This window comes from Ranitomeya imitator, chromosome 2 (assembly GCF_032444005.1).
Source record: "Ranitomeya imitator isolate aRanImi1 chromosome 2, aRanImi1.pri, whole genome shotgun sequence".
In the NCBI taxonomy this organism is placed as follows: Eukaryota; Metazoa; Chordata; class Amphibia; order Anura; family Dendrobatidae; genus Ranitomeya; species Ranitomeya imitator.
Window position 1 is genome coordinate 681,373,055 of NC_091283.1, and position 19,191 is coordinate 681,392,245.

Here is a 19,191-nt window from a genome sequence, read left to right on the forward strand (position 1 = left end):
CCTTCTTGTACCTCCTGCTACAGTTCCAAGTTCAAGACCCTAAAGATGACAAGCCTGAAGACCGAGAAGCAAAAGAACAAGAAGCTGCAGAACAAAAAGCAGAAGAACATTAAGCATAAGACTAAAAATAAGAGCAAAAGATATTATCTAAATTATAAGAAGAAGACTAAGCAGTGTGTGGGGTGGGTCCGTTCCTCCTCGTGGTGCCCCTGGAAAATACCTGCTGCTGCAGGCAAAACTAAACGCGGACAAATACTGTTGTAAATCTTTTGTGACAGGCAGAATGGAAGGTGTAATCTTCAAACTTTTATAGACAACTACAGGAATGCCTGTCACAAATAAGATTATGATGAAGAAGAAGAATATGAAGAAGATGAAGAAGTAGAATATGAAGAAGAATAAGAGTTGAATAAGAAGAATGTGAAGAATTAAAAAAAAAATAATAGGAAGAAGGTGAAGAAGATGAAAAAGGTGAAGAAGTTGATGAAAAAGCTGCTGCTGAGGATGATGAAGAAGAAAGAGTGGGAGAAGTAAAAAAAAAGGTGCAGAGCATGGAAGTAGTGTAACAAATATCTGTCAATATATAAAAAATCTAAACATAGTCAATATCTTTATAACTCCGAACGTCCTAAAAAAATTAATTCCTGCTATTCCAGTTGATTGGGCTAAACCTCTATGCCTTTAATGTCTCCGCCACCTCCCTCGATACATTCTACATTATTCTTAGTTGTTTTCCTTCATGTGGAATTAACCTACAAGGAAAGAAAGGGTTTATTTTAATTCCGATATTTTTGTCCCATTGACTTGCATTGGTATCGGGTATCAGTATCGGCGATATCCGATATTTTTTCGAAATCGGCCGATCCAATCCGATACCGATATTTCCGAATATCGGAAGGTATCGCTCAACACTATGTATGAGTCTTTTGGGTTGATTAAGAACATAGTTGTTGATCAATAATAAAAATAATCCTCTAAAATACAACTTGCCTAATAATTCTGCACAGTGTAATATCAAATCGCTGATATTCAGCAATCTGACAGGCAGGTAAGGAGGTATGCCAGCACCTGCTCTTAGTAGGCGCTCACAAGCCACCTCTATGTGGGACCTGGAAGGACCCCCAGCCATCTTGGAGCCGGGGGTCTCTATGGAGACCATCAGGACAATGCAAATCGTGTTGCCCTGATGGAAGCCACAGGGTGCCCCCTCCCTGCGCGATGCTTCTCTATGCCACTGTCACTACTGACAGTGGCATCAGAATGGTTAAATGACAACATACAGCTGACACCCGCACCCGATCGCCATAGCGGTCAGGGTGAGGCCGTGCGATCGGTGCGTCGTACTAGTACTGTGGTTTGCGCGAACGCACCTCCCTCAGAGCAATACTAGTATGGCGCATGTCGCAAAGGGGTTAAATAAGTCGCTTGAGCAGAGAACAATCTAATCTAATCAGGAGTTGTTTAAGAAAGCAGCAGATGCAAATAAATTTGTCTGTTATGCATGCAAAGCTTGGACCTTCATCTTTTTTCTACAGTAATGCAAATCATAATTACTTTATTAAATTAGATCGTATTAAACTATTTCTATTATTTAAACAAATTTTCTGCTTTATAGCATAATCATTCTGCAATGAGGTAAAATATGGTCTTTAATTTCTCTCTCATATATACATGCTGGGGCCAATTTCACTGACAATGAATAAATATAGAAGAAAGTTTATGGAGAGTGAGTGGAAAATTGAGTGCTTGTAATCCACAAAGCAGATGTTGTCCTAGCCTGGATTTAAATTCACCAGTGTTGCAAATATCCAGAGCTAACCACTGAGCCACGTTACGCTGTATATTTTGCTTCTTCTTGATTCTTTGTCTTGTAGTGGGAAGAATAATCAAGGTACAATTCTTTAAATACTTCACGTGCTCCAATTTGTAAGGATGCATTTAAGAACTTAACATCGCGATCAATACAAAGATCCAAGATATGAAATATTCCTTCTGTCAAACTCTTTTTAACTTCAGGTTGAAGTGTCACCTATACAAAAACAAAACAAAAAGTGTGTACATTCCAGAAGTTGATAAGAAACAGTCATCTTTTGTAAAATGCTACTAATTAAATAGTACATCCTGTGTTGGGTCACCATGTATATAGTGCAAGCTCAGGAGCGAAGCCCGAACCATTTCTGATTGTGACAGTGTCTTCCTTCTGTCAATCACTGACAGCATCATTTAAATTTCGCAATTGTAGGGTGCCAGCGGTTACTTTTTACCACGTTAAAAATAAACTCAAAGAAATTATGAAATTAAAACTAAACATATTTGTTACTGCCGTTTCCATACAAATCCAATTAATCGAAATAAGCATAAACAGAAAAATAAATTAAAAAGCAAGAACTATTTGTTTTTCTGTTCCTAGCTTTAAACAAGAAAACAAAAATGCAATAAAATGCAATCAAAAAGCTGTATGTATCACACATTGGTAGAAATGCAAATGGCAGCTGGCCATACAAGACAACCCCTCACACAGGTCCATCGACAAAAATTGTGACCCTAATCAATTTTTTTTTCTTACTAAGTATAGCCTTTATTTTTTCAGCACTTGGGGGAGTGGAACACAAAACAAAAATATGCCAACTTGGTACCGTAACTGTATTGAACTAGAAAAATTACACAGGTTTGCAAAATTTGGGTTTTTGAAAAGTGTTTCAAATGCAATGACTGATTCTTATGCACTGATATAAAAAACACTTCTATATTTAACAATCACATATGGATTTTGCACAAAATGCATTGATATTACGTATAAGAGAAACAAGAACATTTTTTTTTACTGTAGCCAAAAATAAACACAATTCTATATAAAAATGTATTGAACATTCATTCTGCATCTTTATTTGAAATTAATTCTTGTGTGTTTTCATTTTCTCTTCAAAGCTTCTCTTGACACATTTCTCTTATAGAAGGTCTGCAGATCTTCTCTGTGAAGCATCCAGCAGCAGTCCCCTATCAAGTCCACTTTCCATCCACCTTGGTGTCTTTGATGCATATATCCTGATGAAATTTCTCCCCTTGCTCTTCGCTAACAACAACAAGGATTTCAGGGAAGAAGTCATATGTAAAAACTAACTTAAATTTCTTCAGACAACCCCAGGCTTTGAAACGTTTCAGCATGTTCTCTACGATGAATTTTAATTTTGGATCTTTGATGTTGCCAAGAAATGTTTTCACAACTTATTTAAAAGAATAAAAAAGGAGAGAAAAAAAGGTGACGGCACCACTTTGCAGCAAAGTCTGAAAATCACATATGTGGCACACATGCGTCAACCATAGGATACCGGGTGCTTATCCAAGGAAAAACATCATAAAGAGTATTCGAAAAATGGAAAAAACGGATAGCACTCACCAATCCTTAAAAATCTTGCTTTATTTCAACGTTAAAACATCATGGCCAGGAGAACAGATGAAGGAGTGTGTGAGCTAGTGCTGACGACGGCCGTTTTGCGCTCAACAGCGCTTCTACGGGTCAATGGGTCAGAGGAAATGACGGTGGGAGAAACACTCTGGCCCAAGTATACTCCTCCCCCCGTGTGCTCCTCCCACCATGAAATGAAACAAAGTTAAAAACACTTAAATGTCACATATATACAAATCCCTCTTTTTCTTTTTCCTAATCTCCAATGCATGTAGGGGAATTCATTTTCATTACAGAGATATTAGAAATACTTTGAACAAAAAACTGTTATGCTGATATGAAAAAAAAAAACCAAAAACACTGACACTATTATAATCAAGTTAACCCCTTCCCGACCTGTGACACAGCGTATGCGTCATGAAAGTCGGTGCCAATCCGACCTGTGACGCATATGCTGTGTCACAGAATGATCGCGTTCCTGCAGATCGGGTGAAAGGGTTAACTCCCATTTCACCCGGCCTGCAGGGACAGGGGGAGTGGTAGTTTAGCCCAGGGGGGGTGGCTTCACCCCCCCGTGGCTACGATCGCTCTGATTGGCTGTTGAAAGTGAAACTGCCAATCAGAGCGATTTGTAATATTTCACCTAAAAAAACTGGTGAAATATTACAATCCAGCCATGGCCGATGCTGCAATATCATCGGCCATGGCTGGAAACACTTATGTGCACCCACCCCACCCCACCGATCGCCCCCCCAACCCCCCGATCTGTGGTCCGCTCCCCTCCGTCCTGTGCTCCGCTCCCCCGTCCTCCTGTCCGCTTCCCCCGTGCTCCAATCACACCCCCCGTGCTCCAATCAAACCCCCCCGCACTCCGATCCACCCCTCCGCACTGCGATCCCCCCCCGTGCTCCGATCCACCCCCCCGTGCTCCAATCCCTCACCCCGTGTTCAGATCCGCCCCCGTGCTCCAATCCACCCCCCCCCCCGTGTTCCGATCCATCCCCCCGTGCTCCGACCTCCCCCCCTTATACTTACCGATCCTGCCGGGGTCCGTCCGTCTTCTTTCCTGGGCGCCGCCATCTTCCAAAATGGCGGGCGCATGTGCAGTGCGCCCGCCGAATCGGCCGGCCGGCAGATTCGTTCCAAAGTGAGTTTTGATCACTGAGATATAACCTATCTCAGTGATCAAAATAAAAAAAATAGTAAATGACCCCCCCCCTTTGTCACCCCCATAGGTAGGGACAATAAAAAAAAAATAAAGAATTTTTTTTTGTTTTGTTCCACTAACGTTGGGGTAAGAACTATGGTTAGGGGTAGGGTTAGGAATGTGCACACGTATTCTGGTCCTCTGTGGATTTTTCCGCAGCGGATTTGATAAATCCTCAGTGCTAAACCGCTGTGGATTTATCACGGATTTACCGCGGTTTTTCTGCGCATTTCATTGCGGTTTTACAACTGCGATTTTCTATTGGAGCAGTTGTAAAACCGCTGCGGAATCCGCAGAAAGAAGCGACATGCTGCGGAATGTAAACCGCTGCGTTTCCGTGCAGTTTTTCTGCAGCATGTGTACAGCGATTTTTGTTTCCCATAGGTTTACATTGAACTGTAAACTCATGGGAAACTGCTGCGGATCCGCAGCGTTTTCCGCAGCGTGTGCACATACCTTTAGAATTAGGCTATGTGCACATGGTGCGGATTTGGCTGCGGATCCGCAGCAGTGTTCCATCAAGTTTACAGTACCATGTAAACATATGGAAAACTAAATCTGCTGTGCCCATGGTGCGGAAAATACCACGCGGAAACGCTGCGTTGTATTTTCCGCAGCATGTCAATTCTTTGTGCGGATTCCGCAGCCTTTTACACCTATTCCTCAATAGGAATCCGCAGGTGAAATCCGCACAAAAAACACTGGCAATCCGCGGTAAATCCGCAGGTAAAACGCAGTGCCTTTTACCCGCGGATTTTTCAAAAATGGTGCTGAAAAATCTCATACGAATCCGCAACGTTGGCACATAGCCTTAGGGTTAGGGTTGGAATTAGGGTTGTGGTTAGGGTTAGGGGTGTGTTGGGGTTAGGGGTGTGTTGGGGTTAGGGTTGTGATTAGGGTTACGGCTACAGTTGGGATTAGGGTTAGGGGTGTGTTGGGGTTAGTGTTGGAGGTAGAATTGAGGGGTTTCCACTGTTTAGGCACATCAGGGGGGTCTCCAAACGCAACATGGCGCCACCATTGATTCCAGCCAATCTTGTATTCAAAAGGTCAAATGGTGCTCCCTCACTTCCGAGCCCCGACGTGCGCCCAAACAGTGGTTTACCCCCACATATGGGGTACCAGCATACTCAGGACAAACTGCGCAACAATTATTTGGGTCCAATTTCTCCTGTTACCCTTGAGAAAATAAAAAATTGCTTGCTAAAACATCATTTTTGAGGAAAGAAAAATGATTTTTTATTTTCACGGCTCTGCGTTGTAAACGTCTGAAGCACTTGGGGGTTCAAAGTTCTCACCACATATCTAGATAAGTTCCTTTGGGGGTCTAGTTTCCAAAATGGGGTCACTTGTGGGGGGTTTCTACTGTTTAGGCACACCAGGGGCTCTGCAAACGCAACGTAACGCCCGCAGAGCATTCCATCAAAGTCTGCATTTCAAAAGTCACTACTTCCCTTCTGAGCCCCGACGTGTGCCCAAACAGTGGTTTACCCCCACACATGGGGTATCAGCGTACTCAGGAGAAACTGGACAACAACTTTTGGGGTCCAATTTCTCCTGTAACCCTTGGGAAAATAAAAAATTCTGGGCTAAAAAATTATTTTTGAGGAAAGAAAACGTATATTATTTTCACGGCTCTGCATTATAAACTTCTGTGAAGCACTTGGGGGTTCAAAGTGCTCACCTCACATCTAGATAAGTTCCTTGGGGGGTCTAGTTTCCAAAATGGGGTCACTTGTGGGGGGTTTCTACTGTTTAGCCACATCAGGGGCTCTGCAAACGCAACGTGACGCCCGCAGAGCATTCCATCAAAGTCTGCATTTCAAAACGTCACTACTTCACTTCCGAGCCCCAGCATGTGCCCAAACAGTGGTTTACCCCCACATATGGGGTATCAGCGTATTCAGGAGAAACTGGACAACAACTTTTGGGGTCAAATTTCTCCTGTTACCCTTTGGGAAAATAAAAAATTGCGGGCTAAAAAAATCATTTTTGAGAAAAGAATTTTTTTTTTTTTATTTTCATGGCTCTGCGTTATAAACTTCTGTGAAGCACTTGAGGGTTCAAAGTGCTCACCACACATCTAGATTAGTTCCTTTGGGGGTCTAGTTTCCAAAATGGGGTCATATGTGGGGGATCTCCAATGTTTAGGCACACAGGGGCTCTCCAAACGCGACATGGTGTCTGCTAATGACTGGAGCTAATTTTCCATTTAAAAAGCCAAATGGCGTGCCTTCCCTTCTGAGCCCTGCCGTGCGCCCAAACAGTGGTTTACCCCCACATATGGGGTATCTGCGTACTCAGGACAAACTGGACAACAACATTTGTGGTCCAATTTCTCCTATTACCATTGGCAAAATAGGAAATTCCAGGCTAAAAAATCATTTTTGAGAAAAGAAAAATTATTTTTGATTTTCATGGCTCTGCATTATAAACTTCTGTGAAGCACCTGGGGGTTTAAAGTGCTCAGTATGCAGCTAGATAAGTTCCTTGGGGGGTCTAGTTTCCAAAATGGGGTCACTTGTGGGGGAGCTCCAATGTTTAGGCACACAGGGGCTCTCCAAACGCGACATGGTGTCCGCTAACAATTGGAGCTAATTATCCATTCAAAAAGTCAAAAGGCGCGCCTTCCCTTCCGAGCCCTGCCGTGTGCCCAAACAGTGGTTTACCCCCATATATGAGGTATCGGCGTACTCGGGAGAAATTGCTCAACAAATTTTAGAATCCATTTTATCCTATTGCCCATGTAAAAATGAAAAAATTGAGGCGAAAAGAAATTTTTTGTGAAAAAAAAGTACTTTTTCATTTTTACGGATCAATTTGTGAAGCACCTGGGGGTTTAAAGGGCTCCCTAGGCATCTAGATAAGTTCCTTGGGGGGTCCAGTTTCCAAAATGGGGTCACTTGTGGGGGAGCTCCAATGTTTAGGCACACAGGGTCTCTCCAAACGTGACATGGTGTCCGCTAAAGAGTGCAGCCAATTTTTCATTCAAAAAGTCAAATGGCGCTCCTTCCCTTCCAAGCCCTGCCGTGCGCCCAAACAGTGGTTTACCCCCACATATATGAGGTATCAGCGTACTCAGGACAAATTGGACAACAACTTTCGTTGTTCAGTTTCTCCTTTTACCATTGGGAAAATAAAAAAATTGTTGCTGAAAAATCATTTTTGTGACTAAAAAGTTAAATGTTCATTTTTTCCTTCCATGTTGCTTCTGCTGCTGTGAAGCACCTGAAGGGTTAATAAACTTCTGGAATGTGGTTTTGTGCACCTTGAGGGGTGCAGTTTTTAGAATGGTGTCACTTTTGGGTATTTTCAGCCATATAGACCCCTCAAACTGACTTCAAATGTGAGGTGGTCCCTAAAAAAAATGGTTTTGTAAATTTCGTTGTAAAAATGAGAAATCGCTGGTCAAATTTTAACCCTTATAACTTCCTAGCAAAAAAAAATTTTGTTTCCAAAATTGTGCTGATGTACAGTATACATGTGGGAAATGTTATTTATTAACTATTTTGTGTCACATAACTCTCTGGTTTAACAGAATAAAAATTCTAAATGTGAAAATTGCGAAATTTTCGCCAAATTTCCGTTTTTATCACAAATAAACACAGAATTTATTGACCTAAATTTACCACTAACATGAAGCCCAATATGTCACGAAAAAACAATCTCAGAACCGCTAGGATCCATTGAAGCGTTCCTGAGTTATTACCTCAAAGGATACATTTCAAAAAACCTGATCTGCACATCCAAACATAGACACAGTGTGAACAGGTGCTGAACCCAGAGTCGCCAACTCGTATATAATCAAACAAATAGGGCAGCACACTGCAGCGCCAAAACATGCAAACTTGAAAACACGAAATTTTTTTAAACTGCATTACTGCAGTAGAAATATGAAAAATGAGAGCTTTTAGCGCATAAAAATGGCCAATTTTATGTGTACCTCGTAGCCACGTTACGGCATCTCTCTTATACGAGGTCCTACTCTAAACCTACCTCTCTGAGAATAAACGTCTCCATCTGAATGGGTACATGTGAAACCTCTCCTTGGACTCAAATTCTCTCTCACTGTGGAGGGGTATTGGACCTACTATAATTAAAACACCTGAAGCTAGGAGGCAGGGAGTGCACGATCAGAAGGCTAGAGAATACATTTCAAAAAACCTGATCTGCACATCCAAACATAGACACAGTGTGAACAGGTGCTGAACCCAGAGTCGCCAACTCGTATATAATCAAACAAATAGGGCAGCACACTGCAGCGCCAAAACATGCAAACTTGAAAACACGAAATTTTTTTAAACTGCATTACTGCAGTAGAAATATGAAAAATGAGAGCTTTTAGCGCATAAAAATGGCCAATTTTATGTGTACCTCGTAGCCACGTTACGGCATCTCTCTTATACGAGGTCCTACTCTAAACCTACCTCTCTGAGAATAAACGTCTCCATCTGAATGGGTACATGTGAAACCTCTCCTTGGACTCAAATTCTCTCTCACTGTGGAGGGGTATTGGACCTACTATAATTAAAACACCTGAAGCTAGGAGGCAGGGAGTGCACGATCAGAAGGCTAGAGAATACATTTCAAAAAACCTGATCTGCACATCCAAACATAGACACAGTGTGAACAGGTGCTGAACCCAGAGTCGCCAACTCGTATATAATCAAACAAATAGGGCAGCACACTGCAGCGCCAAAACAGAGTAGGTCCAATACCCCTCCACAGTGAGAGAGAATTTGAGTCCAAGGAGAGGTTTCACATGTACCCATTCAGATGGAGACGTTTATTCTCAGAGAGGTAGGTTTAGAGTAGGACCTCGTATAAGAGAGATGCCGTAACGTGGCTACGAGGTACACATAAAATTGGCCATTTTTATGCGCTAAAAGCTCTCATTTTTCATATTTCTACTGCAGTAATGCAGTTTAAAAAATTTCGTGTTTTCAAGTTTGCATGTTTTGGCGCTGCAGTGTGCTGCCCTATTTGTTTGATTACCTCATAAAGGGACACTGGTCAGAATTGCAAAAAACGGCAAGGTCTTTAAGGTCAAAATAGGCTGGGTCATGAAAGGGTTAAAGGGACACTGTCACCTGGATTTGGAGGGAACAATCTTCAGCCATGGAAGCGGGGTTTTGGGGTTATTGATTCACCCTTTCCTTACCCGCTGGCTGCATGCTGGCTGCAATATTGGATTGAAGTTCATTCTCTGTCCTCCGTAGTACATGTCTGCACAAGGCAATCTTGCCTTGCGCAGGCGTGTACTATGGAGGACAGAGAATGAACTTCAATCCAATATTGCAGCCAGCGGGTAAGGAAAGGGTGAATCAAAAACCCAAAAACCCCGCCTCCGTGGCTGAAGATTGTTCCCTCCAAATCCAGGTGACAGTGTCCCTTTAAGGCACGGTACCTTCGTGCAGCCCGGCAGAGAGATCATCAGCAGATACAGCTGGCTCAGCGCGTGCTGCACTCCCTATAGGAGGCTAACACGGAGGGGAAGAAAGAAGAGACATAACCGGCTGCAGGTACGGACTGGGACTGAAATTCAGCCCTGGCATTTAAAAATCACACAGGCCCATGCCGTCCCGGCCCCCGAGCACCAGATGTTGATGTATTACTAATATTACTAATATTACCCAGGATTGAAGAAAGCAAGATTTACTACAAGGCCAATATTTCTAATGATACCTGTAGCCTGCTGGGATAAGTGGCGGAGTCAGCGACTGTGTTCTCCGTCACAACTTTTAACAATATGGGTGTCTTGAGAACACCAATTCTGTTAACAACATAGCAGACAAGGCAGCCCACAACCAGACAGGCCCTTCTGACATTTGCCAGAATTGCCAGTCCGGCCCTGACTGGCTGGAGCTGCAAGAAAAGACACGTCTCATGGAGACAGAAGAACTAAGTGTCCCCAGAGGAATCGATTGTTAATTTAACCGAACATACAGTGACATCTGAACATTGTTCTTTGTTATCAAAAGTTTTGGGTTATTGTATCCCAGAGGAGTTTAATTTAACTGACTTTAACCCCTTACCGACCTCCGCCATACTAATACTGCGGAGGTTGGATTCCCTGCTTTGATGTGGGCTCCGGCGGTGAGCCTGTATCAAAGCCGGGACATGTCAGCTGTTTTGAACAGCTGAAATGTGCCCGCAATAGCGACGGGTGAAATTGCGATTAACCCGCCGCTATTAACTAGTTAAATGCCGCTGTCAAATGCTGACAGGCGGCATTCAACCGGCGCTTCCGGAAAGTCAGAAGTGTAAAGTGCGGGGAAGAGGGGAAATGGGGGAAGTAACAAAAATATATAGAACATTTCAAGTACACATGTGAGCACCTCTCTAAAGTAGATAATACGGTAGAAGGTAATTCGCGAGAGGAAAGGATATTTAAGGAGCATTGCTAAGGCATATCAGGTCTTAATGTTTTCCAAGGGAGCCAGGTAGTCAGAAAATGGTCGTGGGCATGCATTTCCCAACTTGAAAGTCCCTTCAAGCTACAAATGTGTTCTGTTTTAGTGAACCACTCTCCTAACGTTGGGGGATGGGGGGGGTCTCGCTCTTCCAGTGAATGGTTAAGTGTTTTGCAGCACTTAGCAATAAAGGGAGAAGACCATGTTTAGATGGTCTAAAGTTGTTTGTCGGGCATGAGAAGATGGCCTCAAAGGTCCTCAAGTTAGTTTTAACCTTTTAAGGATAAGGTTTATTTCCTCCCAGAAATTTCTAATCAGTTAACATTCCCAAAATATGTGGGCATGGTTACCTTGGTGGTCATGGCACCTCAAGCATAAGTCAGAATCCAATAAGCCTAAATGATGGAGTTTAACCGGGGTCATATGACATCTGGTTAATATCTTGCATGAGTTATCTTGTAATAGGATACAACGAGAAAAACCTCGGGCATACATCAATATTTTGGAGATCTGAAAATGTAATATTAACCCCTTTACCCCCAAGGGTGGTTTGCACGTTAATGACCGGGCCAATTTTTACATTTCTGACCACTGTCTCTTTATGAGGTTATAACTCCGAAACGCTTCATCGGATCTTAGCGATTCTGAGACTGTTTTCTTGTAACATATTGTACTTCATGATAGTGGTAAAATTTCTTTGATATATCTTGCGTTTATTTGTGAAAAAAACGGAAATTTGGCGAAAATTTTAAAAATTTTGCAATTTTCCAACTTTGAATTTTTATTCTGTTAAACCAGAGAGTTAAGTGACACAATAAAGTTAGTAAATAACATTTCCCACATGTCTACTTTACAAGAGCACAATTTTGGAAAAAAAAATTTTTTTTTCTAGGAAGTTACAAGGGTTAAAATTTGACCAGCAATTTCTCATTTTTACAACAAAATTTACAAAACCATTTTTTTTTAGGGACCACCTCACATTTGAAGTCATTTTGAGGGCTCTATAAGGCGGAAAATACCCAAAAGTGACACCATTCTAAAAACTGCACCCCTCAAGGTGCTCAAAACCACATTCAAGAAGTTTATTAACCCTTCAGGTGTTTCACAGCAGCAGAAGCAACATGGAAGGAAAAAATTAACATTTTACTTTTTAGTCACAAAAATGTTCTTTCAGCAATAATTTTTTTAATTTCCCAAGGGTAAAAAGAGAAAATGGACCTCAAAAGTTGTTGTCCAATTTGTCCTGAGTACGCTGATACCCCATATGTGGGGGGGGGGGGGAACCACTGGGCGCATGGCAGGGCTCAGAAGGAAAGGAGCGCCGTTTGACATTTTCAAGCTAAAATTGGCTAAAAAAATTGAGATCGGACGCCATGTCGCATTTGGAGAGCCCCTGATGTGCCTAAACAGTGGAACCCCCCCACAAGTGACCCCATTTTGGAAACTAGACCCCCTAAGGAACTTATCTAGGTGTGTGGTGAGCACTTTTATCCCCCAAGTGCTTCACGAAAGTTTATAACGCCCGGGCGTGAAAATAAAAAATCCTATTTTTTCCACAAACATGATGGTTTAGTCCCCAATTTTTTATTTTCTCAAAGGTAAAAGGAGAAATTGGACCCGAAAAGTTGTCCAATTTGTCCTGAGTAAGCTGATAACCCATATGTGGGGGGGAACCACTGTTTGGGCGCATGGCAGGGCTCAGAAGGAAAGGAGCGCCGTTTGACATTTTCAAGCTAAAATTGGCTGGAATTGAGATCGGACGCCATGTCGCGTTTGGAGAGCCCCTGATGTGCCTAAACAGTGGAAACCCCCCATAAGTGACCCCATTTTGGAAACTAGACCCCCTAAGGAACTTATCTAGGTGTGTGGTGAGCACTTTTATCCCCCAAGTTCTTCACTAAAGTCTGATGCCCGGCGTGAAAATAAATTTTATTTTTTTCCCACAAAAATGATCTTTCAGCCCCCATTTTTTTATTTTCCCAAGGGTAACAGGAGAAATTGGACCCCAAAAGTTGTTGTCCAATTTGTCCTGAGTACGCTGGTACCCCATATGTGGGAGAAAACTACTGTTTGGGCACATTTCGGGGATCGGAAGGGAAGTAGTGACGTTTTGGAATTCAGACTGATGGAATTGTCTGCGGGCATCATGTGCCATTTGGTGAGCCCCTGATGTGCCTAAACAGTAGAAACTCCCCACAAGTGACCCCATTTTGGAAACTTAACCCCCTAAGGAACTTACCTAGGTGTGTCGTGAGAATTTTGAACCTCCAAGTGCTTCACTAAAATCTATGATGCCCGGCGTGAAAATAAAAAATTCTATTTTTTTTCCCACAAAAATTAATTTTCAGCCCCAAATTTTTTATTTTCCCAAGGGTAACAGGAGAAATTGGACCCCAAAAGTTGCTGTCCAATTTGTTCTGAGTACGCTGGTACCCCATATGTGGGAAAAAAACTGGGCACTTCGGGACTCAGAAGGGAAGCAGTGACGATTTGGAATGCAGACTTTGATGGACTAGTTGTTATGATCAGGTGGCCTTGGAGCAGCATGAAAACCTTCTCTGGAGTAGGTGGTAACTTATACTGACCGCAAACCCTGATCCTATCACCGCAAGTAGAAGTAGCCGTGGGGTGTACCTAACAAAACCTAGACACCTCGACACAGCCGGAGGACTAAATACCCCTAAAGATGGAAATAGGAAAACTATCTTGCCTCAGAGTAGACCCCCAAAGGATAGGCAGCCCCCCACAAATATTGACTGTGAGTTGGAGAGGAAAAGACACATGCAGGCAGAAAACAGGCTTAGCAAAGGAGGCCACTTCTACCTAAATAGAAAAGGACAGGACAGAGTTCTGTGCGGTCAGTATTAAAACCCTTCCAAAATATCCACAGCAGAAAATACAAAAACTCCACCATCTAACTAAAGACGTGGAGAGTATAACTGCAACTCCAGAGAATCCAAAGAGACTGAGAAAAACAGCTGACACAGTCTAAGCTGGACAAATAGAAACAAAAGATCAGCACTGAAAATAAGCACACAGCAAGTGTGCTTCAGAAAAAGAAACAGACACTTATCTTTGCTGAACTGGCAGCTAAGCAGGTGAGGCCAGGCAGAGATCCAATACTTCCAAAGAAACATTGACAACTGGCAAGGGCTAATGAATCCTGCACACTTAAATATCCCAGTCCGAACAGCAATTAGCAGATACACCTGGCCAGGACTGAGACTCAGAGACAACTGCGTTCCCACCTACAACCACTGGAGGGAACCCAAGAGCAGAATTCACAACAGTACCCCCCCCCCTTGAGTAGGGGTCACCAAACCCTCACCAGGACCTCCAGGACGATCAGGATGAGCCAGATGAAAGGCACGGACCAAATCAGCAGCATGGACATCAGAGGCAAAAACCCAAGAATTATCCTCCTGGCCATAACCCTTCCATTTGACAAGGTACTGAAGCTTTCGCCTCGAAAAACGGGAATCCAAAATCTTCTCAACAACATATTCCAACTCCCCATCAACCAACACAGGGGCCGGAGGATCAGCAGAGGGAACAACGGGCTCCACATACAGGTCCTTCTCAAAAAATTAGCATATAGTGTTAAATTTCATTATTTACCATAATGTAATGATTACAATTAAACTTTCATATATTATAGATTCATTATCCACCAACTGAAATTTGTCAGGTCTTTTATTGTTTTAATACTGATGATTTTGGCATACAACTCCTGATAACCCAAAAAACCTGTCTCAATAAATTAGCATATTTCACCCATCCAATCAAATAAAAGTGTTTTTTTAATAACAAACAAAAAAACCATCAAATAATAATGTTCAGTTATGCACTCAATACTTGGTCGGGAATCCTTTGGCAGAAATGACTGCTTCAATGCGGCGTGGCATGGAGGCAATCAGCCTGTGACACTGCTGAGATGTTATGGAGGCCCAGGATGCTTCAATAGCGGCCTTAAGCTCATCCAGAGTGTTGGGTCTTGCGTCTCTCAACATTCTCTTCACAATATCCCACAGATTCTCTATGGGGTTCAGGTCAGAAGAGTTGGCAGGCCAATTGAGCACAGTAATACCATGGTCAGTAAACCATTTACCAGTGGTTTTGGCACTGTGAGCAGGTGCCAGGTCGTGCTGAAAAATGAAATCTTCATCTCCATAAAGCATTTCAGCCGATGGAAGCATGAAGTGCTCCAAAATCTCCTGATCGCTAGCTGCATTGACCCTGCCCTTGATGAAACACAGTGGACCAACACCAGCAGCTGACATGGCACCCCACACCATCACTGACTGTGGGTACTTGACACTGGACTTCAGGCATTTTGGCATTTCCTTCTCCCCAGTCTTCCTCCAGACTCTGGCACCTTGATTTCCGAATGACATGCAAAATTTCCTTTCATCAGAAAAAAGTACTTGGGACCACTTAGCAACAGTCCAGTGCTGCTTCTCTGTAGCTCAAAAGTGGCTTTACCTGTAGCCCATTTCCTGCACACGCCTGTGCACGGTGGCTCTGGATGTTTCCACACCAGACTCAGTCCACTGCTTCCTCAGGTTCCCCAAGGTCTGGAATCGGTCCTTCTCCACAATCTTCCTCAGGGTCCGGTCTCCTCTTCTCGTTGTACAGCGTTTTCTGCCACATTGTTTCCTTCCAACAGACTTACCATTGAGGTGCCTTGATACAGCACTCTGGGAACAGCCTATTTGTTGAGAAATTTCTTTCTGGGTCTTACCCTCTTGCTTGAGGGTGTCAATGATGGCCTTCTTGACATCTGTCAGGTCGCTAGTCTTACCCATGATGGGGGTTTTGAGTAATGAACCAGGAAGGGAGTTTATAAAAGCCTCAGGTATCTTTTGCATGTGTTTAGAGTTAATTAGTTGATTCAGAAGATTAGGGTAATAGGTCGTTTAGAGAACCTTTTCTTGATATGCTAATTTATTGAGACAGGTTTTTGGGTTATCAGGAGTTGTATGCCAAAATCATCAGTATTAAAACAATAAAAGACCTGACAAATTTCAGTTGGTGGATAATGAATCTATAATATATGAAAGTTTAATTGTAATCATTACATTATGGTAAATAATGAAATTTAACACTATATGCTAATTTTTTGAGAAGGACCTGTATTTCCGCAACAAAGATCTATGGAAGACATTATGGATAGCAAAAGAGGCCGGAAGCGCCAGTCGAAAAGACACCGGATTAATAATCTCAGAAATCCTATATGACCAATAAACCGAGGCTTAAACTTAGGAGAAGAAACCTTCATAGGAACATGACGGGAAGACAACTAGACCAGATCCCCAACCCGAAGCCGGGAACCAACACACCGACGACGGTTAGCAAAACGCTGAGCCTCCTCCTGAGACAACACCAAATTGTCCACCACATGAGCCCAAATCTGCTGCAACCTGTCATCCACAGAATCCACACCAGGACAGTCAGAAGGCTCAACCTGCCCAGAAGAAAAACGAGGATGAAAACCAAAATTACAAAAGAAAGGCGAAACCAAAGTAGCCGAACTAGCCCGATTATTAAGGGCAAACTCGGCCAATGGCAAAAAAGCCACCCAATCATCCTGATTAGCAGACAACGCATCTCAAATAAGTCTCCAAAGTCTGATTAGTACGCTCGGTCTGGCCATTTGTCTGAGGATGAAATGCAGAGGAAAAAGACAAATCAATGCCCAGCTTGGAACAAAAGGCCCGCCAAAACCTAAAAACAAACTGGGAACCTCTGTCGGACACAAAATTCTCTGGAATACCATGCAAACGGACCACATGCTGAAAGAACAACGGAACCAAATCAGAAGAAGAAGGCAATTTAGGCAAAAGCTCCAAATGAACAATCTTAGAGAATCGGTCACAAACAACCCAGATAACCGACATCCTCTGGGAAACAGGAAGATCGGAAATAAAATCCATAGAAATATGCGTTCAGGGCCTCTCAGGGATCGGCAATGGCAAAAGCAACCCACTAGCACGGGAGCAACAAGGCTTGGCCCGCACACAAGTCCCACAGGACTGCACAAAAGAACGCACATCACGCGACAATGAAGGCCACCAAAAGGACCTACCAACCAAATCTCTGGTACCAAAAATGCCAGGATGACCAGCCAACACGGAACAGTGAACCTCAGAAATCACTCTACTAGTCCATCTGTCAGGAACAAACAGTTTCCCCACAGGACAGCGATCAGGTTTGTCAGAATGAAATTCCTGAAGAACCCGTCGTAAAAAAAAGGAAATGGCAGAAAGGACCACCCTCTCTTTCAGAATACCGACCGGCTCTAAGACCTCAGGAGAATCAGGCAAAAGACTCCTAGAGAGGGCATCAGCCTTAATATTCTTAGAACCCGGAAGGTACGAGACCACAAAATCAAAACGAGAAAAAAACAAGGACCATCGAGCCTGTCTAGGATTCAACCGTTTGGCAGACTCGAGGTAAATCAGATTCTTATGATCGGTCAAGACCACAATACGGTGCTTAGCTCCCTCAAGCCAATGTCACCACTCCTCAAACGCCCATTTCATAGCCAACAACTCCCGATTGCCGATATCATAATTGCGCTCAGCAGGCAAAAACTTACGGGAAAAGAAGGCACACGGTTTCATTAAGGAACCAACAGGATCCCTCTGAGACAAAACAGTCCCTGCCCCAATCTCAGAAGCGTCAACCTCAACCTGAAACGGAAGAGAAACATCCGGTTGACGCAACACTGGAGCAGAAGTAAAACGACGTTTAAGTTCCTGAAAGGCAGAGACAGCCGCAGGGGAACAATTCGCCACATGAGCGCCCTTCTTCGTCAAATCAGTCAAGGGTTTAACCACGATGGAAAAATTAGCAATGAAACGGCGATAAAAATTAGCAAAATCCAAAAATTTCTGAAGGCTCTTCAAGGATATGGGCTGAATCCAATCATGAATGGCCTGAACCTTAACCAGATCCATCTCTATAGACGAGGGAGAAAAAATAAAGCCCAAAAAGGAAACATTCTTCACCCCAAAAAGACACAGACCCTTTCACAAACAAGGCATTGTCACAAAGGATCTGAAATACCATCCTGACCTGCTGCACATGAGACTCCCAATCATCGGAAAAAAATCAAAATATCGTCCAAATATACAATCAAGAATTTATCAAGATAATCCCGGAAGATATCATGCGTGAAGGAGTGAAAAACAGATGGAGCATTAGAGAGTCCGAATGGCATCACAATGTATTCAAAATGGCCTTTGGGCGTGTTAAACGCAGTTTTCCATTCATCACCCTGTTTAATACGAACAAGATTATAAGCCTCACCGAAGGTCAATCTTAGTAAACCAACTAGCTCCCTTAATCCTAGCAAACAAATCGAAAAGCAAAGGTAAAGGATATTGAAACTTGACCGTGATATTATTCAAGAGACGATAATCAATACAGGGTCTTAAGGAACCATCTTATTTAGCAACAAAAAAGAACCCCGCTCCCAACGGTGAAGAAGATGGCCGAATATGCCCTTTCTCCAAAGACACCTTAATATAGCTCCGCATGGCGGCATGTTCAGGTACAGACAGGTTGAAAAGTCGGCCCTTAGGAAACTTACAGCCTGGAATCAAGTCAATAGCACAATCGCAGTCCCTGTGCGGTGGAAGGAAACTGGACTTGGGCTCATCGAATACATCCTGAAAATCAGACAAAAACTCCGGAATTTCAGAACAGGAAGAAGGGACGATAGACATCAGAGGAACATCATTATGAACCCCCTGACAACCCCAACTAGTCACAGACACGGACTTCCAGTCCAACACAGGATTATGCACCTGTAACCAGGGAAAACCCAGCACGATAGCATCATGCAAATTATGCAACACCAGAAATCGACAACCTTCCTGATGGGCTGGCGCCATGCGCATGGTCACCTGTGTCCAAAACTGGGCCTTATTTTTAGCCAAGGGTGTAGCATCAATGCCCCTTAAAGGAATAGGGTTCTGCAAAGGCTGCAAGGGAAAACCACAACGCCTAGCAAAGTCAAAGTCCATTAAGTTCAAGGCAGCGCCTGAATCCAAACGCCATGACAGAAAATGATGACAATGAGCAGATCAAGGACACAGATAACAGAAATTTAGGTTGTACCGTACTGATGGTAAATGAACTGGCGATCCTCTTTGTCCGCT

At 43.1% G+C, this 19,191-nt stretch overlaps 1 protein-coding gene across 2 annotated transcripts in view; it reads right to left on the bottom strand.

Moving 5' to 3' along the window:
• Positions 1-1,445: 1,445 nt before the first annotated feature.
• Positions 1,446-19,191, bottom strand: part of URB2 (URB2 ribosome biogenesis homolog) — a 290,020-nt gene continuing 272,274 nt past the window's right edge. For both annotated transcript variants that reach the window (XM_069753059.1, XM_069753058.1), the window contains one exon: positions 1,446-2,029. In XM_069753059.1, the coding sequence (XP_069609160.1) occupies positions 1,832-2,029 (198 nt within the window). In that variant the 3' untranslated portion in view covers positions 1,446-1,831. The remainder of the gene's footprint in view (positions 2,030-19,191) is intronic.